Source organism: Suncus etruscus, chromosome 16 (genome assembly GCF_024139225.1).
Source record: "Suncus etruscus isolate mSunEtr1 chromosome 16, mSunEtr1.pri.cur, whole genome shotgun sequence".
NCBI lineage: Eukaryota > Metazoa > Chordata > Mammalia > Eulipotyphla > Soricidae > Suncus > Suncus etruscus.
The window spans coordinates 21,468,517-21,494,889 of record NC_064863.1 but is presented as its reverse complement, the minus strand read 5'-3'; the positions used below and the strand labels follow the sequence as shown (position 1 = coordinate 21,494,889).

At 44.4% G+C, this 26,373-nt stretch overlaps 1 protein-coding gene across 1 annotated transcript; it reads right to left on the bottom strand.

The window, feature by feature from the left end:
- Positions 1-8,359: 8,359 nt before the first annotated feature.
- SLC34A2 (solute carrier family 34 member 2) lies at positions 8,360-22,178 on the bottom strand. Its single transcript, XM_049790233.1, has 12 exons — positions 22,067-22,178; positions 21,853-21,978; positions 20,969-21,097; positions 19,350-19,493; positions 17,775-17,886; positions 15,157-15,352; positions 13,825-13,920; positions 13,291-13,411; positions 11,648-11,815; positions 11,331-11,447; positions 11,107-11,231; positions 8,360-8,986 (listed from the first exon to the last, which is right to left on the bottom strand). The coding sequence occupies exons 1-12, from the start codon at positions 22,176-22,178 to the stop codon at positions 8,360-8,362; spliced, it is 2,073 nt and encodes a 690-aa protein (XP_049646190.1).
- Positions 22,179-26,373: the final 4,195 nt, after the last annotated feature.

Here is a 26,373-nt window from a genome sequence, read left to right as displayed (position 1 = left end):
ATATCAATTTAGAAGAAGAAAGGAAAAAAGAAAAAAGGTAACAAAATAAGACAAAAAAAACCAACAAAACAATAGCAATAAAAATATAAAAAGAAACAAAAAAGAACAAAATACCAAAACCAGCAACTATGAAAAGCAAACAAAAAACAAAAACAAACTAACAAAAACATGACAGAATGACAACAAAAAATAGTCAAAAACCCAAACAAACAAACAAAAAAAACCTCAAACCAGCAACTATATTTTTTTAATTTAAAAATAAAACACTGACTTATTTTTTTTGTTTTGTTTTGTATTTGGGCCATACCTAGTGATGCTCAGGGGTTACTCCTGGCTATGTGCTCAGAAGTTGCTCCTGGTTTGGGGGACCATATGGGACGCTGGGGGATCGAACCGCAGTCCATCCTAGGCTAGCGCTGGTAAGGCAGACACCTTACCTCTAGCGTCACCACGCCGGCCCCACAAAATGTTTTTTTAATCACTGCCATACCCTGGTAGTGCTCAGAAGTTACTCCTGGCTCTTTGCTCAGGGGACCATATGGAATGCTAGAGATTGAACTTGAGTCAGTTGTGTGCAAGGCAAATGCCCTTCCCACTGTGTTCTTGCTTTAGCCTCAATTACTTTTTTTTTTTTTACCTTGGAAAGCCTATTTTGCAAATGATTTTATATGTTAGTATCTTATATTTTAAGGCATAAATAAATTTCAAGAAGGAAAATAAACCAGCCTTGACTAAGATACATGACCTCATTTCACTATTTATTTACTTATTTATTTTTGGCCAAACCAGGCAGTGCTCAGGGGCATGGCCTCATTTTAAAAATCATAGAAAGCCAAGTGTTATTGTCCCATAGGTCAGGTGAGGAAATTGACTTTACAGATTAGCTGATTTTCTAGTAATGGCAAAGTCAGGAATGAACCCCATCTTTCCATGGAATCCCAAGTCCAAATTTAGCACCCCTCCACAATGCTGACCTAACTCTACACACAAGTTTTAGATGCCCTAAATAGGGGTAGTCATTGTACGAAAGAAATAGGATCAAGTATAGTTCATTTTATTATATTTTAATTTTCAATCCTATTTTTTCTTTCTCCTATTCCTCCCTCCATTCCTTTGTTCCTTCCTTCCATTGTTCCTTCCTTCCCTCCCTTCTTCCCTCCTTCTCTCCCTCCCTTTTTTCCTCCCTCCCTCCCTCCCTTCCTTCCTTCCTTCCTTCCTTCCTTCCTTCCTTCCTTCCTTCCTTCCTTCCTTCCTTCCTTCCTTCCTTCCTTGCTTCCTTCCTTCCTTCCAATTTTACGTACTATGACATTTCAACAATAATGTTAAATGGTTTTGATGTACAAAGTTACTGCATTGTCACCATTAGCAGAGAACTCAAGATCCTCCACACACTATCCTTATACCACATATTTTCCTTCAGTTAACTAAGCTATTCTGTAACTTATTTGACTCAAAAGAGTGGTTGATGTTAGAGTCTGGAGTCAAAGGACATTTAATTGAAATAAAGCCAAAGGAAGACTTTATTCCATCTATCAACAAGCCCTAAACTGACAGGTCAGGGCCACCTCTCACAGGAGATGGGCAGGATCAGTTTAAGGGTATGATGTCACTCTTTTTTTCTTTTTCTTTTCTTTTTATTTATTTTTTTTTATTTAGACAACTTTATTACATACATGATTGTGTTTGGGTTTCAGTCATGTAAAGAACACCACCATCACCAGTGCAACATTCCCATCACCAATGTCCCAAGTCTTCCTCCTCCCCACCCGACCCCCGCCTGTACTCTAAACAGGCTCTCCATTTCCCTCATACATTCTCATTATTAGGACAGTTCAAAATGTAGTTATTTCTCTAACTAAACTCATCACTCTTTGTGGTGAGCTTCCTGAGATGAGCTGGAACTTCCAGCTCTTTCTCTTTTGTGTCGAAAATTATTATTGCAAGAATGTCTTTCATTTTTCTTAAAACCCATAGATGAGTGAGACCATTCTGCGTTTTTCTCTCTCTCTCTGGCTTATTTCACTCAGCATAATAGATTCCGTGTACATCCATGTATAGGAAAATTTCATGACTTCATCTCTCCTGACAGCTGCATAATATTCCATTGTGTATATGTACCACAGTTTCTTTAGCCATTCGTCTGTTGAAGGGCATCTTGGTTGTTTCCAGAGTCTTGCTATGGTAAATAGTGCTGCAATGAATATAGGTGTAAGGAAGGTGTTTTTTGTATTGTATTTTTGTGTTCCTAGGGTATATTCCTAGGAGTGGTATAGCTGGATCGTATGGGAGCTCGATTTCCAGTTTTTGGAGGAATCTCCATATCGCTTTCCATAAAGGTTGAACTAGACGGCATTCCCACCAGCAGTGGATAAGAGTTCCTTTCTCTCCACATCCCCGCCAACACTGTTTATTCTCATTCTTTGTGATGTGTGCCATTCTCTGTGGTGTGAGGTGGGATCTCATCATTGTTTTGATTTGCATCTCCCTGATGATTAGTGATGTGGAGCATTTTTTCATGTGTCTTTTGGCCATTTGTATTTCTTCTTTGTCAAAGTGTCTGTTCATTTCTTCTCCCCATTTTTTGATGGGATTAGATGTTTTTTTTCTTGTAAAGTTCTGTCAGTGCCTTGTATATTTTGGAGATTAGCCCCTTATCTGATGGGTATTGGGTGAATAGTTTCTCCCACTCAGTGGGTGGCTCTTGTATCTTGGGCACTATTTCCTTTGAGGTGCAGAAGCTTCTCAGCTTAATATATTCCCATCTGTTAATCTCTGCTTTCACTTGCTTGGAGAGTGCAGTTTCTTCCTTGAAGATGCCTTTAGTCTCAATGTCCTGGAGTGTTTTACCTACATGTTGTTCTATATATCTTATGGTTTCGGGTCTGATATCGAGGCCTTTAATCCATTTGGATTTTACCTTCATACATGATGTTAGCTGGGGGTCTAAGTTGAATTTTTTGCAAGTGGCTAACCAGTTGTGCCAACACCACTTGTTAAAGAGGCTTTCTTTGTTCCATTTAGGATTTTTTGCTCCTTTATCAAAAATTAGGTGATTGTATGTCTGGGGAACATTCTCTGAGTATTCAAGCTTATTCCACTTATCTGAGGGCCTGTCCTTATTCCAATACCATGCTGTTTTGATAACTATTGCTTTGTAGTAAAGTTTAAAGTTGGGGAAAGTAATTCCTCCCATATTCTTTTTCCCAATGATTGCTTTAGCTATTCGAGGGTGTTTATTGTTCCAAATAAATTTCAAAAGTACCTGATCCACTTCTTTGAAGAATGTCATGGGTATCGTTAGGGGGATCACATTAAATTTGTACAGTGCTTTGGGGAGTATTGCCATTTTAATGATGTTAATCCTGCCAATCCATGAGCACGGTATGTGCTTCCATTTCCGTGTGTCCTCTCTTATTTCTTGGAGCAGAGTTTTAAAGTTTTCTTTGTATAGGTCCTTCACATTTTTAGTCAAGTTGATATTTGAGTTTGTGTGGCACTATTGTGAATGGGGTTGTTTTCTTAATGTCCATTTCTTCCTTATTAGTATTGGTGTATAGAAAGGCCATTGATTTTTGTGTGTTAATTTTGTAGCCTGCCACCTTGCTATATGAGTCTATTGTTTCTAGAAGCTTTTTGGTAGAGTCTTTAGGGTTTTCTAAGTGTGCTGCTCACACCTGGCAGCACTCAGGGATTACTCCTGGCTCTCTGCTCAGAAATCGCTCCTTGGGACCGGGCAGTGACGCTAGAGGTAAGGTGCCTGCCTTGCCTGAGCTGGCCTTGGACGGACCTCGGTTCAATCCCCGGTGTCCCATATGGTCCCCCAAGCCAGGAGCAACCTCTGAGCGCATAGCCAGGAGTAGTCCCTGAGTGTTACTGGGTGTGGCCCAAAAACCAAAAACCAAAAAAAAAAAAAAAAGAAATCGCTCCTGGCAGGCTCAGGGCCATATGGGATGCTGGGATTCGAACCACCGTCCTTCTGCATACAAGCCAAACTATCTCTCCGACCCCCTGGTTTCACTCTTAAAATGACTTCATCTGGGGCCGGGAAGGTGGCGCTAGAGGTAAGGTGTCTGCCTTGCAAGCGCTAGCGTAGGACCGTGGTTTGATCCCCCGGTGTCCCATATGGTCCCCCAAGCCAGGGGCGATTTCTGAGTGCATAACCAGGAGTAACCCCTGAGCATCAAACGGGTGTGGCCCAAAAACCAAAAAAAAAAAAATGACTTCATCTAGATAGAATAACTTGATAAGGAAATGTAATAAATGGGTATGTCCAAATAACCCTTGATATCAGAGTTTAGGGAAGAGAAGGCGAAAGAAGGAAAGAAATCAAGGCAAGAAGGAAGAAGATGAGAAAGGGAAGTAATGGGGGAATGGTGTGGGATTTCAGTCATATTGGTGGTGAGGGAAAGGATGTAGCTATGACTATAAAGCACAAACTCAACAACAATAAAACATGAGACCTAACCTGCAGTACCAAATTTTGTCATGTACCACTTGTCAAGGTGGCAGATTGGGGGAGGGGTTGGTGATAAAAGAGTATGGGAGCACTGTTTGAGGGAGCTGCCACTACTGGTGGAATTGGTATTAAAATATGATATGCCTAAAACTCAACTATCAATAACTTTGTGAATTATGGTTCTTTAAATAAAATTAAATGAAACAAAATGACTTCATCTTTGGCTTTTCTACTTTCAGAGCCCTACAATTCTTATTTATTTTACCTCGCAGTTTGTGCTTTTGAAGGGAAGTTCAATGAAAGCAGAGGAAGCACTGAACTAGAGCACAGAGAAAGTAGAGAGCATGATACATGGCAAATATTTCTTTTTGTTGTTGTTTTTCTTTGTTTTGTCTTGGGGTCATATCCAATGATGCTCAAAGGTTACTCCTGGTTTTGTGCTTATAAATCACTCCTGGCCAGCTTGGGATACGATATGGGATGCCAGGAATTGAGCCTGGGTTAACTGTATGAAGGCAAATGCCCTTCCTGCTGTGCTATCATTCTAGCCCCCTGTTGTTTCTTTTTGCCGCAATTGCATTAGCAAAGCTTCTGAAGTAGACCAGTAGACCCCAAGAGAACAGCAAGACTCAAAGTCAAGCATAAGCTGTGTTAGATCTAAAACTGAGTAAGCAGAGATAACTGACAATCTAAGTTGTCATACTTTTCATTCAATCCAAAACTTTTTTTTGAACGCAATGAAAAGAAAACAAAAGGAAGAAGAAACAAAACAGAAAATCTATTGTATCCTTTCTCAAATGTGTCAGGTTCCTTCTTTTTGTTTATTTATTTATTTTTGTTTTTGGGGGGAGGGGTCACGCTCAGAGGCACTCAAGGGCTACTCCTGGCTCTGCACTCAGAAATTGCTCCTGGCAGGCTCAGGGGACCATATGGGATGCTGGAAATTAAACTGGAGTCCATCCAGGTTTGGCCATGTGCAAGGCAAATGCTCTACCACTATGCTATCACTCTGATTCCTCAGGATTCTTCTTGATGTCATTTTCCTTTGGAAGGAAAGGGCAGTCCACACATCCCTTTCCCTTCACATCTTCCTTTCCATCAGTAGAACGTGTTGGTAAAATGCACACAGATTAAGAAATAAAAGAAAAACAGTGCTCTCACTGTTTCAACATAAGTTGCACATTTTTAGCAATTGACGTATTACTAGAAGCTCTTATGTTTGCATTTGAAGCTGGAATTCTACAATAGAAAGTTGAATGATAAAAATCCATGCTCATAATTTAAATTCAAGCATTTATGTGTCGCTCTAAAGAACAATTTTTTAAAGATAAGAAAAAGCATGAACTAAAGGAAAGTTTCATATTTTGAGACCCTGTGACTGAAATTCCCTTTTAACCCCCACAACAAACACACATGCTCATGTACACATACACACTGTTTCTGGAACAAGGAGTCTTACAAATGATGTAGCTGTCCTTGAGGGGAATGATGAGGAGGAGGATAACTGAAGCTAAAAGACCTCACACATTTTAGGAATTCTATCTAGGATGCCCTATTTTTCTGTAGTTAAAAGCAGAACACTCTTTCTGGGTTTGATTGTCATTTTTATTTCTCCCTTCCCACAACCAGTAAAAAAATAGAATCAACACAGGTACATGGATCCGATTTTCAAAAATCATCAGTGAAGAGAGAGCTGCAGCTTCACCCAAGTTTAACATATATGTACAGAGAATGTGACCTGGGCATGGCTGCTGATGTGTGTGGCCTGAATGTGGATACAAAGGCAGGTTTAAAGACAAAACATATAAAGGAGGGATTGTTTTTCTTTACATTTCAGTGTAGTACCCGATCTCATTTCCAAATGAGAGCACTATAAAACACAACCACACTATTATATAGTATATAACTTATTAAACTGCTGTACAGGTGCGTGACTATAAATATAGAGTACAAATGGCTCTTTGGGGGCATTGGAATCTACATGGGGTATAGGCAGAGGAAGGCTCAGTTTGGTATCCCCAATCTGTAAAGATTATGGGCAATCTAGGGTTGGGGGAAGCACTGGGTCTTGAAGAGTAGGTGCACTAACACCCTTCCCTGAAACAATTGAAACTCCCTCACTCATGGAGGAGAAGTGGGACTTTAGAGGGTAAAGAGCAAGAGAGTAAGGAGAATGTGGATATATAATAGGGGGACTCTAAAAGGCTTGGAGAAAGAATTTGGATTAAGAAGGAACATAGCTTCGGATTCCACAGGCATGCCAGGGCCCCATTTTTACTTGAAAACCTTGGTTCTGTGGCTTCCAGACATTCCCTGATTTCTATTTTCTCAATAAAAATCTTAGTTGGAAAGAAAGAAGTTTTAGTCGACATGAAGAGAAGGAAGGATATCAATGTTCACATATATGTGAAAATAGGAAAGGACAGTTTCCTATCTTGAGAGAATAAAGATGTTTAGGCTTGGAAGTGTGGATGGATGGACGGACGGACGGATGGATGGATGGATGGGTGGACAAATGGATGAATGGGTGGACGGACAAATGGATGAATGGATAGGTGAGTGGGAAGGTAGGTGGGAGGGTGGATGGATGGGAAGGTGGTTAGGAAGGTAGATGGAGGGATGGATGGATGGATGGATGGATGGATGGATGGATGGATGGATGGATGGAAAGATGGTTAGAAGGGGGGATGGATGAATAGAAAAATGGGTAGATGGATAAATGGGTGGGAGGGTGGATGAGTGGGTGGATGGATATGTGGATTAATGGGTGGGTGAGTGTGTAGATAAGTACATGGAGCAATGAATGGGTGGATGAGTAGGTTAGTATATGGATCAGTGGATGGAAGGATTGATAGATAAACTGAATTAAGCTAAGATGACCAATACTCTGCAAAGAGAGTGAAGAGAGGAAGAAATAGAAAGTGTTCCATCGAAGGTACTTGCTAGGATTTCAGTGGCAGCAGTTAAGGGAAAACTTAGATGAGAAAACTGGCACATCTTATTCCTAAAGACTCAATAGGATTATTTTAATCTGGCCAAGAGAACACTAAATTTGGGCTGTAACTGTTGACTTAATTTTTAAATCAGAAAAATCAAGAACCCGTAGTCCCTTTAGCAGTTGAAACATCTCAATCCCCTAGCACTGTTGCTCTATGCCCCAGCTCTGAGACAGGATCACGCTCTTCTAAGGATCATGGCATGATCCATGAGTGTCAGAGAAGTCCCTGACTCTCACTGGAGCTCGGTGATGGCTCTCATCCTAAGAACTGGGACAAAGGCACAGGTAAAGTTCTAAAAATAGGCATACCTGTCCAGGTGAGGAAACCCTGCAGGAATGCGGAGAGCACAGGAAATGGCCCAGACCCACACTTTGGTCTTATCTACATCTCAGCTCTCCTGAACTGAGCAGGTCCAAAACAAGAATGCCTAAAAGATGTTTTTAGCCTTTGGAGAAGGAAAAGTCAGAGCTCCATCATAGCAACAACATGTGCACATATATTTAGACACACACAGAGACCCAAATGCACTTTTGGGAACCATGTATAAAAACACGTCCATCCCAGGGTGATTTTTCTAGAAGAGATGCAGATGAGGACCTACTTCAGCTGTGTGCATGTGTGTATGGGAATTGAGAGGACACAGTTTGATCATATCTCCAGCCAGGTTTCATTGTGTCTGGCTGTTCTGTGCCTTTCTGGAAGAGGGGGATCCAAGGAGCAGGGAATGAGGCTGAAGTGCCCTATCAGCAGGTAACACTGGGCAAAGTAGGTGAGGAACAGGACTAAATTCTGCTCCCTTTCTCAATGGGAACACAGATTGATGTGTCATGGGATTTGTAGCAGGACCAGGTGGATCATAGACCTCTGGGATCAGGGGTCCCTTCCCCCACTTCTGGGTTTTTCTCTACAAGGCTGTGCTGCTGGAGACTGTCTTTGTACTCAGTGCATCTACTTGGGAGTGAGAAGACCAACTTGGGGTCTCAAGACCCATAGCGAATTTATCAACGGCCTCGGGGGCCTTGATAGGGACATCAGGCTCCTCCTCCAAGATGTTGCAGCACTTGCAGCATGGACAGCACTTGGTACAGCCACATATGGTACAGCAGAGTCGGCAGTAGATTCGGCAGCAGCAGCAGCAGCGCCTCTGGCAGCAGGTGGAGAGGCTGGTCACCACCTTGTCCCAAGGCTTCAGTGAGCGCATCCACTGAGGCAGGCAGTTAAAATTCCGCAGTCCGCTTGGCAGGGCTCCTGGACAACGGGACTGCAGCACTTTGAGGACCACCACCAGCACAATCACGAGGATGATGGGCACCCCCACCCCCACTAGCACTGGCCAGCCTGCCAGGGAGAGACCGAACACGGCCAGTGGGGTCAGGAAGAAGAAGAAGATGAGGTAGAAGACAGCAAACCAGCGGTACTTGGCGGAGATGTTGCCCAGTCCCTTGGCCAGGCGGATGGGCAGGCGGGTGAACGGGATGGGATACCACAGCAAGATGCCCGAGATGTTGAAGAAAAAGTGGCACAGGGAAATCTGCAACACAACACAGAGGGGGATAAGTGACTGGGGACATTGGGGAGAAGGGGGCACCTACAAGTACTTATAGCAGAATTCAATGTCCTCCTTTCAGCTTAATTCAGCCCAGACAACCCAATCTACTGCTAAGGGCAACTCCAGCTATATCATTGTCCACTTTCCAGGGCCTGAAGCTCTTAGGACAAGCTCGCACAAATGAATTTGACTAATGTGCCCCAGCAATCCATGTCCTAGTATTGCTGCATCCCATGGATCTAGTGGGCAGAGAAAAGGCTGACCTGTTGCTGGATGGCTTGCTCTCTAGGCCCTTCTAGAATATGGACAGAGTTTGGAAGACAAGGGCACATGTTTTTATTGAGAACATGGTGCATCAGGAGAGTTGAAAAAAAAATTCCAACCTTTCCTGTAAACTTTCAGTTACAGATTGTCATAATATCAGCCCTGACTGTGTTATTATGTGTAAGCAAGCATTCCTCATTTTAGGTAGGTTTTTTTAATCACCAGAAAATAACTGGTGAGGCAGTAGACATAATTATACTGAGTGCTGAGCTAAGAAGAAATCAAGGGAGCAGGTCAAGCCTTTTGCTGAAGTCATATATACAGGTAGGATTTAGCTTCACTCTGGAGGTCATGACCTTCACCACTCTCCTATGCACCCACTATGTGACATCATACTGAGATCAAGCCCACCCTGGGCAAACAACTCGATCCTTTGTATTAACTGAAGTCCCAAACAGGTCTATCCCTTACTGAGAAGTGCTCTAAGTATAAAACACTGGATTTCAAAGACTTGCTTAAAAAAATACTGGTAGGTATAAAATTTCTCACCATTTTTATGTTGGAGATAATGATAACTGAGGGGTTTATTTTCCATGTTTTAACATATCAATTACTAAAAGATTTCAAATGACCCGGGTGACTTATATTTCTATCTTTTGCACACATGGTGCTTTTCTCTCAACAATCATGTTCTAGGAAATCCTTCTTAGATCTTCATAATAATCTGTAGAGGTTAAGGGTTTCAGGCCCCATAAATCTGCTGCGGGAATTGGTGCTCAAAAGTAAAGATACCTAGGAACCAGTGATACCACAACAGGAAGGGCATTTTTCTTGTATGTGGCCAATTCAGGTTTGATCCCCAGCATCCCATATGGTCCCCTGAGCCTTCCAGGAATGATTTCTGAGTGCAGAGCAGGAGGAATCCCTGAATACCACTAGGTGTGGCCCCAAATCCAAATAAAAAATAAAGTCATCTCTTTAATTTCACATAGCATGTGGGACCACTTATTGGTGAACCAGCATATAAGTGCCCAAGAATATCTAGTTAAGTACTGGAGAGAAAGTACAGCAGGTAGAGCAATTGAATCAATTCCCATCACCAAAATGGTCCCTGCTTCCTACTAGGAGTTATCTCTCTGCACAGAACAAGGAATAAACCCTGAGCACCATCAGGTGTGGCTCTAAAGCCAAATAAATAAACAAAACAACTAACAAACACCTAGTTGATGATGTGAGTGCCTCAAAAAGCTAGTTTACTCCTGGCTAAGCACTCAGAAATTGCCTCTGGCTTGGGGGGAACATATGGGATGCCGGGGGATCAAACCGCGGTCCTTCCTTGGCTAGCGCTTGCAAGGCAGACACCTTACCTCTAGCGCCACCTCACCTCTCCAGCCCCAAGAACTAGCTTTTATAATTCCTGAAACTATACCACTGTGAGGTGCTACACTGCCAGCATTTAAATCCTGATGATGATGAGAGATAAATAGGTTGCTTGCCTTGCACATGGCCAATTTGCATTTAATCCCTCACATCCCATATGATGACTTGAGCACCTTCAGGAGTAATTTCTGAGTGCAGAGCCAGAAGAAACTCCTGACTGCTGCACATGTGTCCCCAAATCCAAAACAATAAAAATAAAATAAACCCTGTAGCTGAATGGGAATCTATATATTTGAGGAGTAGATGTTGGGCAATCTCTGCCTCCTCTGGCTATTCTCCTACATGAGAACCAAGAGTATAAAGGAGAAAAGCTTGTCTCTCACTAAAAATCACCTAATGATGGGAGTGAAATCACCCCATCACAGATCCACCCCCCACCCCATGCATCGTTCTCTGACCTGGAGTGAATGCTTCAAAGTGTTGCCTGGACTGGCCAGGGCAGCTAGAATGGCAGTGGTGGTGGTGCCAATGTTGGATCCAAGAGTAAGCGGATATGCCCGCTCAATGGATATCACCCCAAGACCTAGGCAAGGAGGAAAGAATCAACATTCTAGGACATCTGCCAAAAGACATAATGGAGATGACAATGGCCCCCAGAGGGAGACTTCAGGAAGATACTTACCAATTAGCGGGGTCAAAGCTGATGTGAACACTGAGCTGCTTTGCACAATAAAGGTCATACCTGCCCCCACAAGGATGGCCAGGTAGCCAGTCACCCAGCCAAAGGGAAAAGGCAAATCTGGAAAACAAAGATGAGACCATCATAGCCTTTCACAAGAAGAGCTGCAATTGTTGCCTTTGTAGGACCTGGTCACATTTGCAGATGATCTCCACCCCCTTGGCAAGTCATTGTGAAAGGAGTTCTAAGAATTAACCCAGTCTGGTGTCTAAAGAGGTCTACAGGAGTAGACACAGGATTGTGGGGGGCACTACACATACCTGTGTTGAGGGTCTTCTTGATGACAATAGCCACCTGCCCCCTTAGCACAGAGCCCAGGATCTTGACGATCATGATGAGGCAGCCACAGAGAACCAGCAGGGAGACGATCAGCAATATGATACCAACAGCCAGATCCGGGAGGTTGAAATTAACAAAGATGTGGTGACCTAAAGACGCCATGAAAGCCCTTGTTAGGGAACAAGAATGTCACCCCGGCCACATATTTATGTATTTCCTCACCTCTTATGCATCCTAGTAATAAAATCTTGGTTATGAACTGAACACATGGAAACCCAGAAGACAGGCTGTACTTCCCAGTCTCCCTTGTAGCTAAATAAAAAAGACCCAAGGCTGTTCTGCAGGGGGAGCCCCAGAGGTTGGAAATGTGAAGTGACATTCTCTGGAATCACATGCTAGTCAGGGGAAGGCCTCCAGCCCAGTGCTCTCACAACAAAACCCTGAGCTATGCTTTGCTCATGGCACTGAAGATAATAATATCAAAGACTTTCAGGAGAATACTGCCCACTGTAAAATTCCTTGCCTTTCAAGCTCCCTATGAGTTCCAATGAAGACTATCAGAATGTGATTATATTTCTGGATCTCTGTTACTAGCATATGGTGATGAGTTTTCTTGCTGGTAAGTGGTAAATCATACCAGGAGCATGGAAGTATAATGAATACTCTAGACTATAGAGGTGAAGGGATGAAAAAGAGGGAAAGCAGACACATAATCTAGGTATAAAATCATTAGAAGATATGGGAATGTCTGGTATCAGATAGTTTCCAGAGACACCATTCAGAGGATCAGAGTTTTGAATGAGTCCAGTCCATATTCCAGAGCCCTACCCTGGGTTTGCTGCCCAGTATTTCTGAGTGGAGGGTGGGTGACATGTCTGCTCTTTGTAGCCCTTCATCTCCTTCATGTCTGCTGACCTATCTTTAGAGTCCATGCAAAAGGACACTGAGGCCTATGTAGAGGCACGATCCAATTTGTTGTTGACTCTGAGTTGGGAATGGGCTGCAAAAGGACTTGGGTTTCAGATATTAGTTCTGACTTTCCATTGAGATAAATCATTTGTGATCTAGTCCCAGTGTACACTGTTGTGACAGCTCTATTTCAAGTAGCAGCATTAGGTCTGTGCTCAGTGACTCTTTATTTTATGTTTTACCTTTTGAGCCACATTTGGCAATGCTCAGAAGTCATTTCTGGTTCTTTTTTTTTTTTTTTTTTTTTGGTTTTTGGGCCACACCCGGTGATGCTCAGGGGTTACTCCTGGCTATGCGCTCAGAAGTTGCTCCTGGCTTGGGGGACCATATGGGATGCCGGGGGAATCGAACCGCGGTCCATCCAAGGCTAGCACAGGCAAGGCAGGCACCTTACCTCTAGCGCCACTGCCCAGCCCCCATTTCTGGTTCTTAACTCAGGAATTACTCCTGGAACCATACGGAATGACAGAAATCAAATCTGGGTCAACCACATGTAAGGCAAATGCCCTACCTACTGTACTATCACTCCAGCCCTCAGTGATTCATTGTTTGTCCTTTTCTCATTTATAGGATTTCTCACATATCAGCAACAGCCATCAGAACCCCAGAGAGATTTCCCAGTGGCTAATGTTCTGCACACATTTGTTCTACTCACATTTCTCAATGTTCTCCTGATAAGTCACATTCTTGATGGTCCATGTTTCAGAACCATCAGTCCAACAGAGGGCAGGAGAGGTGCAGTTCTCAGGAGAAGGCACGGTGACATTCATTTCAGTCTGGAGGATAAAACAAACAAACAGAAAATATGCATATGGGCACAGGTACTTTTTGTGGGCACAATAAAACTGAAGGATAGGTGACACAACAAACATGGATGCAGCCTCTGTAAACATGAGGTGTTATTTCTGTGGCTCACTGCATGATCTGAGACAGAGGTGGCCAAACAGAGAAAATAAGTAATAATTCTGAGAATGATAAGTTGTGAATAAGGTACCCTTGATCAAAGGAGATCACTCTCTGTGCTGAATTAGTTTCTCCACAGCATTCAAGAACTTGTCTTTGGGGACTGATTGTTCATAAGTCTCAGATATTCTTGTCATTTGCTTTGAATTGACCACTTGGAATGAAATGCTTGCTTTGAAATAGAGAAACAAGCGTAAACATGCCTAGCTCTATTCTGAGAGCTTACCATATTGGTGAAAATTTTGCACCAAATCTTGACCAGGCTCTTGTTTTTGGCTGATTCATCATTCATTGCAATTTGGTTGATAACTTTTTTATCCAGCTGTAGAAGGAAATAGATGAAAGTCAGCTACTGTGGAAGGCACAGAGGGGGTTAAGGAATCCTGAGAGAGAGGTTCATAACTGGGATCTCCTGCAGGGTAGCAATGAGATTCCAACCAGGGTTGGGAATTCTAACACTAGTAAATGCTTGAAAAATTAATGAAAAATTATCCAGACAAAACACAAATTGGGAGAATCAGGTATGCAAGGGTTGATGCACCAATGGAAACTGCCTGGTTCAGTATAAAAGGAGAGGTCCAAGTTGGCCTTTTTATTCCAAGTCCATAAGGCTAGCTCACACTGATTACAATGACCAAAGGGTGAGGTGGTCATCTTCCTCTTGGCATAGAGGCAGATAATCCTCAGTGATCACAGGGAATGAGGCCAAGAGTAGGAACACACACAGACACACATACACACAAGAGTAGCAACAAAGTGGCCCTGAGTTTCTAATGAAGAATCTTTAGATCTTAGGAACTCAAATTAACCCCTATAGCCATGAGCCTCTACCCCGATTTCAATAAAGATGTCCCATGTATTAAAGCTGAGGAAAGAAAAGAGGTCAATTAGTCTATCAGGAGACATTAAAGTGTTTTTTTTTTTGTTTCTTAATTTTTAATTGAAAGTTATCCCACCTAGTTGTGTTCAGGAATTACTTGTAGCTATCTGTACTCAGGGCTCACTCCTGATAGGAGTGATAGGAAACCATATAGAGAGAAAGATCAACCTAGGTAAGTCAGATGCATGGCAAGCACCTTGGGGCTAAAGCGATAGAACAGTTGGTAGGGGGATGAGCATTCACCTTGCATGAAGCTAACCCATATTTGATCCCTGGCACTCCATATGGTTCCCCAGTATAGCCAAAAGTAATTCCTAAATGCAAAGTTAGGCATGATCCTTGAGCATACTGGGTCTGCTCTCCATCTTTCCAAAAAAAGGGCAAACACTTTTCACTATACTATCTTGGCTCTCAGTTAGTCTTTTATATGTTGCTTAATTTTGGTTGGGGGATACACCCAGCTGTACACAGGAGAGGCTCCTGGCATTGCTCAGGAGTCCCGTTATATCAACTAGACTTGTTATTAATTGGTTGTACCTTTCTATGTCCTCATTCAGTTTTCTTGGAGGTAGATGAAAGCATAACAGATACTGGTATTTTCCCCTTATTTCCTCCCCCATTGAGCTGTGTATGGAATTTTGGGGACTCTCCTTGGCCCTCTAAAGGAAGCCTTGTTACCTGGATAATGAGCTTTGTGAAGGGGTCTGTGATGACCTTCAGAAGTGCTGGGGCATCTTCCCCATTCTTGAAGTGGAAGGACTCCACCACGAGGTTGGTGAGGAGCTCCAGGTAGTGGGTGGCTGCCTCCAGGGGCAGCAGCACGAACACAGAGAGCCAGTTGAAGAAGTCATGGACAGTAGCCCCTGCAAAAGCCCTAGAGAAGGGGAACCCCACCCCAAGTCAACAGACTCATTAGTTAAAGAGCAAGTGAAAGAGCCCAGGCTAAACAGGACACTATTGTATCAACTGCTAGGGTTCACCTCTATATAATATGAATGCTAATCAATTTCTAGATCAAATTGACTGCCCCAATGAGTGTGAGTGAGTTGGCTCCATGTTAGACCAGCCAGTATGAAGGGGCAACAGATTTGAGGAATTACAGCTGGTGGCATGGGAACTGTCAGAACCCAGTTACCCATTACTAAGGTGGATATTTTCTATTTTCCCAACTTGGAGCACCTGTTTCATCTATTTGGGCACTGGAGAATTATAGATCAAAAATCAGTTGAGTGACCACTGTTAAGAAGAACTGAATCTGAATCAAACACAAAAGGCAGTCTGCCTTTGAAAGGATGAGGAGTGTGATCTATGTCCATAAATGTAGACATAGTAAATTCTTTCTTCTTCTTTCTTTCTTCTTCTATTGAGGTGAGGGATGGATTTGGGTCTCTCTACTAGTGCTTAGAGGAGTGTCAGAAATGGAGTCAGCATTCATCACATGCACGACAAGTGCCTTAATTCCTGTACTACTCTCCAGCACTAAATTATTCTAAAATTATTTCTTCTATGAATTCTTCAAATTTGGATGAAATAACTTAATAACATCCTGTTGGGTAGGGGAAAACTAATATAAACCAAAGCTTGTGTTTTCTGGAATGTTCATAAAAACCTCTGAATTACTTCCTCCCATTGTCTGTTTAGATTAAGAAACTGTATTTTTCCTCAATGCAAAAAAAAATTTCTTTTTAAAAACCACAAATCAGGGGCCGGAGAGATAGCATGAAGGTAAGGCGTTTGCCTTGCATGCAGAAGGTTGGTGGTTCAAATCCCAGCATCCCATATGGTCCCCTGAGCCTGCCAGGAGCGATTTCTGAGTGTAGAGCCATGAGTAACCTCTGAGCACTGCTGGGTGTAACCCAAAAACCAAAACCAAACCAAACCAAAACAAACAAACAAAAAAACACAAATCAAAAAAATATCCAAACTCAAATGGAACATGAGTCAAGAGAAGTTTATAAATACATGAAAGGATGGGAGGAGTCTTAAATCAATTCTAGTGAAAACATATTGTAAGTAGAACCTTTCAGCTACTATCATTTTATTTTTCCTGGAGAAGAGTCTTGAAGACATTTTTATACAGTGCCCATCTAGAGTGAAATCAATATTTCTTTGTAGTGCAGCAAAATGTTAAAAGCTTTTCAGGCTTTTGATAGCATAATTATCATTCCAAGAATATGTCAAGAATATCATCTAAACCACCTTTAAAGAAAGGTACAGAGATCCCAGGATGTTACTAATCATATTATCTAACAGAGACCATTATTCCAACAGAGGAGCTGGATGACTGAACTGGAGTTAAGGTGCTTGTCTTGCATGTGGCTGACTCAGGTTTGATTTCCCTGAGTCCCACCAGAAGTGATCCCTGAGCACAGAGATAGGTGTAAGCCCTGAACACTCTGAGTACAGCCCAAAAATATGATTTATTTAAAAAAGGAATAATATTACAATAGGGACTGAATAAGTTCCAATAGGCACATCCATGGATCCTTTGCTCATATTTCAGAGATTATCTAGAAACAAAAATCTGTGTACCTGTAGAACTGGGATAAGAAAACTCCAACCGGGCAGTAGAGATAGCACAGCGGTAGGGCATTTGCCTTGCATATGGCAGACCTGGGAGGGACCCGGAATATTCCATATTCCCAGTATTCCATATGATCTGTCAGCCTGCCAGGGGGTGGTTTCTGAGCGCCGCTGAGTGTGGCCTCAAAACCAATCAATCAAGTTTAAAAAAAAAAAAAGAAAAAAGAAAACTCCAATCCAGTGATTGCTCAACCTGGTTAATCTATCATTCCTAAGCACCGCAGAGGATCATTTGGGAACAACAGGGATAAAATCTCGGTTGGTTACATGCAAGGCAAATGCCCTACCAACTATATTATGGCTCCAGACTCATCCCATTGTTTTAAAAGTAAAAGGTTATTTAGGTCCATGTTCAACCTATACAATTCTCAGATATTAGGGCTATGAAGAAGCTATTTAACCTGTTGTGAGCATGTCAGTGAGGAATGGAGGGAATAAGCCTGTGTTGGGCCAGCTTGAGGTAGGGGTGGGCGTGGGGAGAGCTAGAGTGATAGTACAGTGGGTATAGGGCATTTCCTTTGCACATGGCTGCCCTAGGTTCAATCCCAGGCATTTCGAGCTGGAAACCTGAGCCCCTACAGGAGCAATTCCTGAGCATAAAGACCGGAGGATGCCCTGAGCATTGCTAACTGTGATCCAAAAATAAAGACAACAAAACAAAGCAAAAGCAACCCAGGGAGCAGGGACTGACCCAGTCGGGCTGAGCCTCCTACCTTCTGAACTCATTGCGGTCCCCAGCCTGCATGAGCGCCACGATGGTGTTGGTGATGGAGGTGCCAATGTTGGCTCCCATGATGATGGGGATGGCGAAACGCACGGACAACACTGGGGTGGAGGGGAAAGAATAGGGTTAGTCCTAAATGGAAGGGGAAGTGGCTCCATTTGAGATGGTTCCCCGCCCCCAGCACTTGTTCACCTCCAAAAACTCACCTCACTAGACTGATGAGCATGAGGGCTGTTCCTCAAGAACTGTGTACAAACTATGGCCCGCGGGCCACATATTGTATTTGTATCTATTTTGTTTCTTCATTGCAAACTAAGATATATGCAGTGTGCATAAGAATTCGTTCATGGGGCCGGGCGGTGGCGCTAAAGGTAAGGTGCCTGCCTTGCCTGCGCTAGCCTAGGACGGACCATGGTTCGATCCCCCGGTGTCCCATATGGTCCCCCAAGCCAGGAGCGACTTCTGAGCGCATAGCCAGGAGTAACCCCTGAGCGTCACCGGGTGTGGCCCAAAAAAAAAAAAAAAAAAGAATTCGTTCATAAGTTTTGTTTTTACTATAGTCAGACCCTCCAATGGTCTGAGGAACAGTGAACTGGCCCCCTGTTTAAAAAGTTTGAGGACCCCTAGGCTGTAGAGGGACCCCACATTCCCACTTTCCCAGGGAATTTCAGGGACTCCTTGGGCTCCATGAGGTCCTCTGAACCTTTTATTGGTTTGTTTTTGGGCTATTCTCTCTCTCTCTCTCTCTCTCTCTCTCTCTCTCTCTCTCTCTCTCTCTCTCTCTCTCTCTCTCTCTCTCTCTCTCTCTCTCTCGTTTTGGGACTCTGTGCTCAGAGTTTTACTACTGACTCTGTGCTCAGGGATCAGTCCTGGCAGCTGGGGGTCAGACCTGGGTGGGCTATGTGCAAGGCACACTATACTATTGCTCCGGCTCCTCAATATATCTCTATAGTAGTGACCAATGACTACTGTGTAAAAATGGCTGTCTAAAGAACTCTGTATGAAGCCATAGGCAACATGGTCTATTTCAGATGAAGACATAGAAATGGAACCAGGGTTGTCTCAGTGCTTCACGATAGAAACACCCTAATCATACAAGACAGAAAGACAGACAGTGATGATTGTCCTAGACATACAGGCATCATTCATTTTACTGAACTTTGCTTCATGATCCTTCACAAATATTGTGCTTTTTATTAGGCCCTGAATTAGCCAAAGGATGTTTATTTGCAAGCTTATCTAAAGCCTTCAAATAAACATGCTTCAGGTGAGCATTCTCTGAGCAATAAAGATATTATTCCAGCAATGAAGCATTCTGAAATTACAACATAAAAACAGTCTTAGACATAATGATATTGAAAAAAAATAATGTCAAAATATTTATATTCACATGCACCTATACACAAATGTCCTGAATGGGACTTTGCATGCCTGGGTTGTTTACTTTATTGCAGTTGTTGGACCCAAATCTACCACTACCCCTAGGTGGACCTGAATTCAGTATAAATTGGAGGCTGCCCAGCTGAATCAGCACATGTCTGGGCTGATGGGAACCTGGACTTACAGGATGAGGCCACCATGCTGACAATGATGGACGAAGAGGTGCTGGAACTCTGCACTAGGACGGTCACCAGTACCCCAGTCACCAGTCCTGCCACTGGGTTGCTCATAATTGAGTCCTTTTTGAAGAACTCTCCAGCGACCTTTCCTAAAAAATAAATACAGAGCCCCCAGAGGTGGGGTGAAGACAGATAGCTCAGCTAAGGAAAGCAGAATATCATCATATAGGGGACAAGGGAAAGAAGCATCTTCCCTCTGCTCCTCCCCTAACCCCACTCCATGCCATGTCTCCAACTCTAACCTTGTTCCCCAACCCTAAATTTCTCTTATTTATTCACCCTACCTCCTCTCATCCATTCACCCCTCCATCAATAAGCCTCCTTCAGTCTTTCCTGATCATGCAAAGGGCCTCATGGGCACCCCCAGGTTCCTAAGGACCTTTTGCCTGTCTCCCAAAATAGAAGATTGACCCTACAGAAGTGGAATGTCTCATTCTTCCTCTGCCTTCCCCACCACCCACCAGGTCCAGCCCAGTCATTTGAGAACTGGCCTCTTTGAACATCAATGTGTTCCCTGGTGTGTGGTCCAGGAAATGGGGTCCATCAGTAGAAGCTGGCCCATGGCTGAGAGTGGGGAAAATCCAACACGAAGCTTCCTGACATCCACGGGACCAGAAGAAGTGAGAACCAGAAAGTCCGTCTCACATGGTCTCACATGGACCTTTCCCTCCCTGCCCAGGTGACAAGGAAGCTTCAAGATACCAGGAAGGTACAGATCCCATATTTTTTCTTTGTCATTTAGTTTTGACAATCAGCAGGCTATCTGCTGTATAAGCTGGACATCGATTACTCTTTTTGTTTTTGCTTTTAAAGTTGGGAATCAATCCCAGCCATGCTTGGGGGTGAAGGGGTCATGAGATGCAGGGGGTCAAACGTGGGCCTCCCACGTGCATAGTACAGCTCTAGTCCCGACCCCATCTCTGGGCCCAGACAGTGATCTCTTTGTGATTCTGACCCCAAGGAAGGGCAGGTTTTAGGAAGGAATGTTTACTACCTGTGCAATGTTTATACCCTGAACCATCTCTGGTGGCCCCTGAGGCAAGCACTGGGGCCAAGGCACATAGTGACTTCTTGTCTAGGTCACCTCTGCTACTCTCAATATCTCAGGGCATTTAATCAACAGTCAAGGATGTTTCTCCCCCCATCCTGAGAAGTGGTGACCTTAGGTAGCAAAGGCCTTATTTGGCTTTTCATGGGGGTGCTGGCCCAAGAGAACAATGTTGTCCCTAAAACCCTCAGGCAGAAGAACAGAAAACAGCAGGAATATCTCAACAAAATCTTTAGGCCAAAGTGCTTCCTACATGAAAGAAATGATCGGGGCTAAGTGTACAATATAAGGGCTGAGAGCTTAGGAAGGTCTTGGATCTGTCACAGCATTTTTTTTAACAGAGTTAGTTTTCTCTTCCTTAAAAATGGGGTACAGACTTCACCAATTACTTGGGGGAAAGTTCCAGTCCTAAAGCACCCCCAGGAAACTGCCACTGGTAGGGCTTGCTGAATTGTGATTGTCTGAAGTCTACCCGGGGACCCCCACTCACCCAGCTTTGTGCCCCTTCCCTCCTACCTCCCACCAGCTGGAAGGCGCTGCTGAGGACATCCAAGGAGCACACGAACAAGTAGAGAAATCCCAGGAGCAAAATGAACTTCCCGATCCCTTGGAAGACACAGAGAAGCTTGCCTCTGGCATCGCGCTCTGGAGGAAGGAGGAAGAGGGGACATTTCAGGGTCTGACACACTGACTGGTTTGGCAAAGAGCTTCCCACCCCTCCCCACTTCTGTTTACTAGGGGAAGGGGTGTTGGATGTCCGTGGTCAGCTGGCATCCCTGTTGGGGAAGAGGGGATGGCTTCTGCTGCAGAGCCTGTGAGGGAGCTGTCTTTGGAGAGAGGATTCCATTGTTGGGGTACAAGCAGTCCCCCATCCTTCACTCAGAGGAATTCAGCTCTGGCAGGTACTGAGGGTGGGCCCAGAGGGAACTGCTCCCAGCACCGGCCTGGCCCAGAGTTTTTCCTCAAAGTCTCACCCACCCTCCCCTGGACACAATCAGGCCCTCCAGATCCTGGGGACTGCACCTTTAGCTGCTGAGTCTCTGCTCCCCAGAGTCCCCACTGTGCCCAGCCCCTCCTGGATCCTGAATGCAGACACCCTCATTCCAAAGCCTCATAGGACAGGTTCACTGTTCCCATCTCTGCCCGCTCTACCCTTCTCATGGTTCAGGTCTATGTCTGTGACACTGACAGGATCCAGGGAGGGCAGCACTGCAGGAACTAAGGGACAGTACAGAGTGGGCACTACTTCTGGGAAACAAGAAAGAACCAAAGATATCCCTTGTCACCTGCACTCTGGGCTTCAGCCTGACCTGGGGCTCCCATGCGGGGCTTGGGATCTTAGGGGGATACAGAGCCCCTATCCTGAGAAGAGGTAACATAGCCCTTGGCCCCAGGCTCACCTGACCATTTGGGCCCTGTGTCCTGCAGTGCAGGCAGGTCCCATGGGTCCGTCTCTGGGGGATCCTCTATGAGCGCCACGGTGGAGTAGGATGGAAGCAGCTCCATCTTGGTGGCTCCGCTGTCATCTGTGCAAAGAGCAACATGGGCTGTGAGGGCCACCTGGCTCCGAGGGGTCCTGCCTTGGAGTTTTGAAGAGGCGTGTGAGACACTTACTTTTCTTGGACTCTTTGCCTTTCTCAGACACAGGGTTCCATGGACCCCCGGTCCCTTCGATGTGTGTGTTGGGGTTTGTCTGGGCATTTTCCAGCTCGGGCCAAGGAGCCATGATCTGTGGAAGGAATCAGAGTGTCAGAAGGCAGCCTGGAGAGACAACAAACATACAGCACTTAGGACAGAAAGAGTTGAGCTGGTGCTGAGAAAGACTGCAGGGCTCTGTGTCCCGCTTGGCTGTGGGATCACAGCCATCTCTGACACTCTGAGATGTCCTTCTGTCCCTGTCACATATCAATCCACTTCTAATGGATTCTAGTGTATTCCCTTTCTCTTTTCAAATCCGTCTATCAGCCGAAACTCCTTGAATTCCTCAACTACCTTTCTCCATTGACTCTGCTTCTTTTGACTGTTCCTAGGACAGTTAAGGAGATGCAAATCTGGAGGCTGGAGTGATAGCACAGCAGTAGAGTGTTTGCCTTGCACACAGCTATCCAGAAAGGACCTGGGTTAGATCCCCAGAGTCCCATATAGTCCCCCGAGCCAGGAGCAATTTACTGAGCGCATAGCCAGGAGTAACCCCTGAGCATCACTGGGAGTGCCCCCTATCCCCAAAAAGGAGATGCAAACCTTTTGTCTCCGCAATCAGAATATAGTACTCACAATCTTCTAGTTGGGTCCCACCTGATAATCTGTCTCCCATACCTCCATACAAAACTCAGCCAGGGTATCCCCATATTTGCAGATACTCAAAAAGCTGCGACCCTGTTTTCCACAGGCCACTATGCACCTGATTGTGGACCAGGGTGTGGACACAATCTTGTTATATTGCCTCCACACATAAAGTATCAGTTTTTTTTATCTGAGAAAGGGACATGATCCCTCCCTCTCTGCGGGCTGTTGAGTTTCACTGTGATGCCCCAAAAATTCCCAGCACTGGCAGCCATGGTTACAATGCTGAGCAGCCTGGATTATTGCTTCTCACATCCTCAGACTTATTTTTCTTCCAGGCCTTTCCCAGAACAGGAGGAGGAATTGAAGCTCTTCACCTACAGGAAGTTTATGTTGCACACAACAAGAGCCTCCAATACTGTCCAGGAGGAAGTACCTGGTGGATAAAATACTTCTAAAAAGGAGAGTGTGTCTGCATTAGCAATCCAGGATATGAACATTAAAGCCAGCAGATGTGAGTATACCATACCTGATTAGCCAAGCATAATAAATAACAAGTAAGCAAAGCCTGCCTTCAGCACCGTGTGTCTTCCAAGGGAAACTCCTGAGATGAGTGCTCACTGGATATTCCAGAATCACTGGGCATCATGCCTGCATCTGTTCCTTCTGCTCCACTTGGGAGCTGAGGGATATAGGCAGTGTCTGTACCCAGACATCCCCAAAAGCCTGCCTATCCCTGGTTGTCCCTTGGGAGGGGGCTTTCCAGAGCCCGGGGTCTGGCCTACTCCTTGCCCCTTTTTCTCAAGAGACTCAATTTCTGCTTGAAAAATGCAAGTGCTCAACACTGGGGACTATGACCTTTGTGCCTTCTGAGAACCATTCTTCCTGGCTCACTGGTAAGACCCAAAATTGGTAGACAGAGTGGGATGCAGCCCAAAGAAACCATGACTGCACTATCACCTGTAGAGGACATGAAGATCACCCTCAAACCCACTAAGCTAAGATTATTCAGGGACACATCCAGACTCATAGTAATTTGCATGAATTATTAAGGGGAGCATAGGGAGAAGGACTGATTCTGTGAAGAAACAGTAAGAGGGTCCCTCATAAAGTCATTGAATACAGTGTTCTTTGACCTTTAGGACACATGTGCTCCAGCATCTGCCTGCATACTGTTCCATGAATTGGGCAGCTATAAAATGAAGATGGTGGGCTGGAGAGCTAGAATGGAAGTAGGGCATTTGCCTTGCATGCAGAAGGACGGTTGTTCGAATCCTGGCATCCCATAGGGTCCCTCGAGACTGCCAGGAGCAATTTCTGAGCATAGAGCCAGGAGTAAACCCTGAGTGCTGCCGGGTGTGACCCAAAAACCAAAACAAAATAAAACAAAAAAGAAGATGGTACATCAGCAGTTTTCAACCTCTACACCAGCAAATGGGGGTGGAAGACACTCCTTTAGCCCATGGAACTTTCTCAATTAACCCTAGGGAATTGCAGAGCATAATCCCAAGCAACACACCAAAGCCAGGGGTTTCCATGAAGGCACTGCTCAGGACCCTCATTTCAGCACAGGGTCCAGACACAATGGGCAATGAGCTCTTACTCCTCCTCCAACTCGGCTTCTGGGACCTGTTAAGCAAGAGTCAGGCTTACATTGGGTGTTTGAACAGGCTGACCTATTGGGATGTGGCTTAGATGAATATAACCACTATGGAAATATGGATATTTCCTTTTAAAAATCAGTGGAAATGTAAATGATCCAGCACGAAAACTCCCAGGCATTTATCTGTAGGATATGAAAGCACAAATGAATAAGATCACCACGCCCCTATGCTGATAGTATAATGTCATGATGGCCCAAACACGAAATCAACTTAACTGCCCATTGACTGAAATAAAAAGGGAAGTAGTGGGGCCGGAGAGATAGCATGGAGGTTAGGCAATTGTCTTGCATGCAGAAGGACAGTGGTTTGAATCCCGGCATTCCATATGGTCCTCTGAGCCTGCCAAGAGCTATTTCTGAGCGTAGAGCCAGAAGTAACCCCTGAGTGCTGCCAGGTGTGACCCAAAAACCAAAAAGAGAAAAGAAAAGTATATATATATATATATATATATATATATATATATATATATATATTTCCCAAATCTGCCTGACAATTATAAAAAAGGTGATATAATGTCTTTTGGGACAAAGTGCATGGAACTAAAGGCGATTAGGCCTAGTATGACAGTCAGGAGCTAAATCCATTTCCATTTGAGAAATAAGTAACTAGTCAAACAAACTGGAAAGCAAAAAATCGAACACCTAGACCTGAAAACTGATGGCCACAAGGAAAGAGAAATAGAGTGGTGGAAGGGCACTGAAACTGACTATTATACTCCAATATATCCATCCTAAAATGAAGTGTATCACATGGAGGAGTAATGATAAGTCTCTAAAAAAAAAAAGAGACAATAAAATCAAATCTAAGTCCAAGTCAAGTCAGCTTTAAGATTGAGAAACCTGAGGAAGACATTGTTATGAAGAGATGAAGAAACTCCTGCCCATGGCTCCAGGTGGCAGAGCCTTGAACCCAGTTTTGTCTGATTCCAGAGCCTACTATTCAGCAGCTCTGGGCTGGGTACATTCTGCTTGGCTCCCACAGATCTCTCAGGCAGGCCTGTTTTGTGCCCTTCTCCCTAGATGTGTGGAGCCTAATTCAGGAGGAGCAAAGCCAACTGCTCTCAGACTGCCTCAGGAGCTTCTTCCTGTTATATAACAAGTGCATGCTATAGCCTGGACCTTGGGACCCTGGCAGGGAAGTGGGCAGGGCTGAGGGTTGGGGAGAAAATGCCAGAACTTCCCTGGAAATCTCCAGTTTCAAGCCAAGGCAGCTACAGGGTGACCAAGCTCAGTTTGGAAAACATGGGTTAGGAGGGAGTTACTCAAACAGCTCAATGGGCTTCTCATGGAGACACTGGCTCAAGTGTGTACTTCTTGACCCTCTAGTATGGGATCCCTTAGTTGGTGTCCAGGGAAGGAAGGATGACTCCAAGTCTCACTATTTGTCAAGTGCAGGCTGGGCACATAGTTCATGCCCATTTCCACTCTTGGCACAGCATAACACCTCTGAAGCAAATCCAGCACAGCCCAGATACCTGAGATGCTGCCATGTCATTGTGCTTCCTGTAGTGACTGGACCTCAGGGTCCCAGTTAAAAGATGAGGTTTAGAACTGATGGTAGCTGGTACAAGGGGGTAGGGAAGCTTCCAGGAGCTCATTTCAGTGAAGGACTTCTGGGGAAATCTAGGACAATGCTGAGGGTTCCCACTTTCCCCATAGCATCCTGGAAGGGTGCCATCTTTCCTATTCCTACCTGGAAAGCAGATACCCCCAGGGAGAGAGAGAGAGGCAACTGGCTGACCTATAGCCCAAGGCAAGAATTGAGAGTTTCCCTGGCTCCTAGTTCTTGCTTCCCACTTGCTTTCTCAGGGAACACACAACTAAAACATTACTGTGAAGTGAGTCAGTCTTCCATAGGCAAATCCACATGCATTGCATCTGATGCCACACCTGATAAGTGGCAAATGGGGCAGAGGCTTCACCACACCTATGTGCCAATGCAGTGCCCCATTTCTGGCCATAGAAGACAGAAAGA

What these genes read in the sequence shown, in the direction of transcription:
- SLC34A2 (XM_049790233.1), bottom strand. Translation starts at nt 22,178, where the DNA reads ATGGCTCCTTGGCCCGAGCTGGAAAATGCCCAGACAAACCCCAACACA. An exon ending in AGGCAAAGAGTCCAAGAAAA is followed by an intron (nt 21,979 to 22,066) that starts GTAAGTGTCTCA and finishes CTCTTTGCACAG; the next exon opens with ATGACAGCGGAGCCACCAAG. An exon ending in CACAGGGCCCAAATGGTCAG is followed by an intron (nt 21,098 to 21,852) that starts GTGAGCCTGGGG and finishes TCCTTCCTCCAG; the next exon opens with AGCGCGATGCCAGAGGCAAG.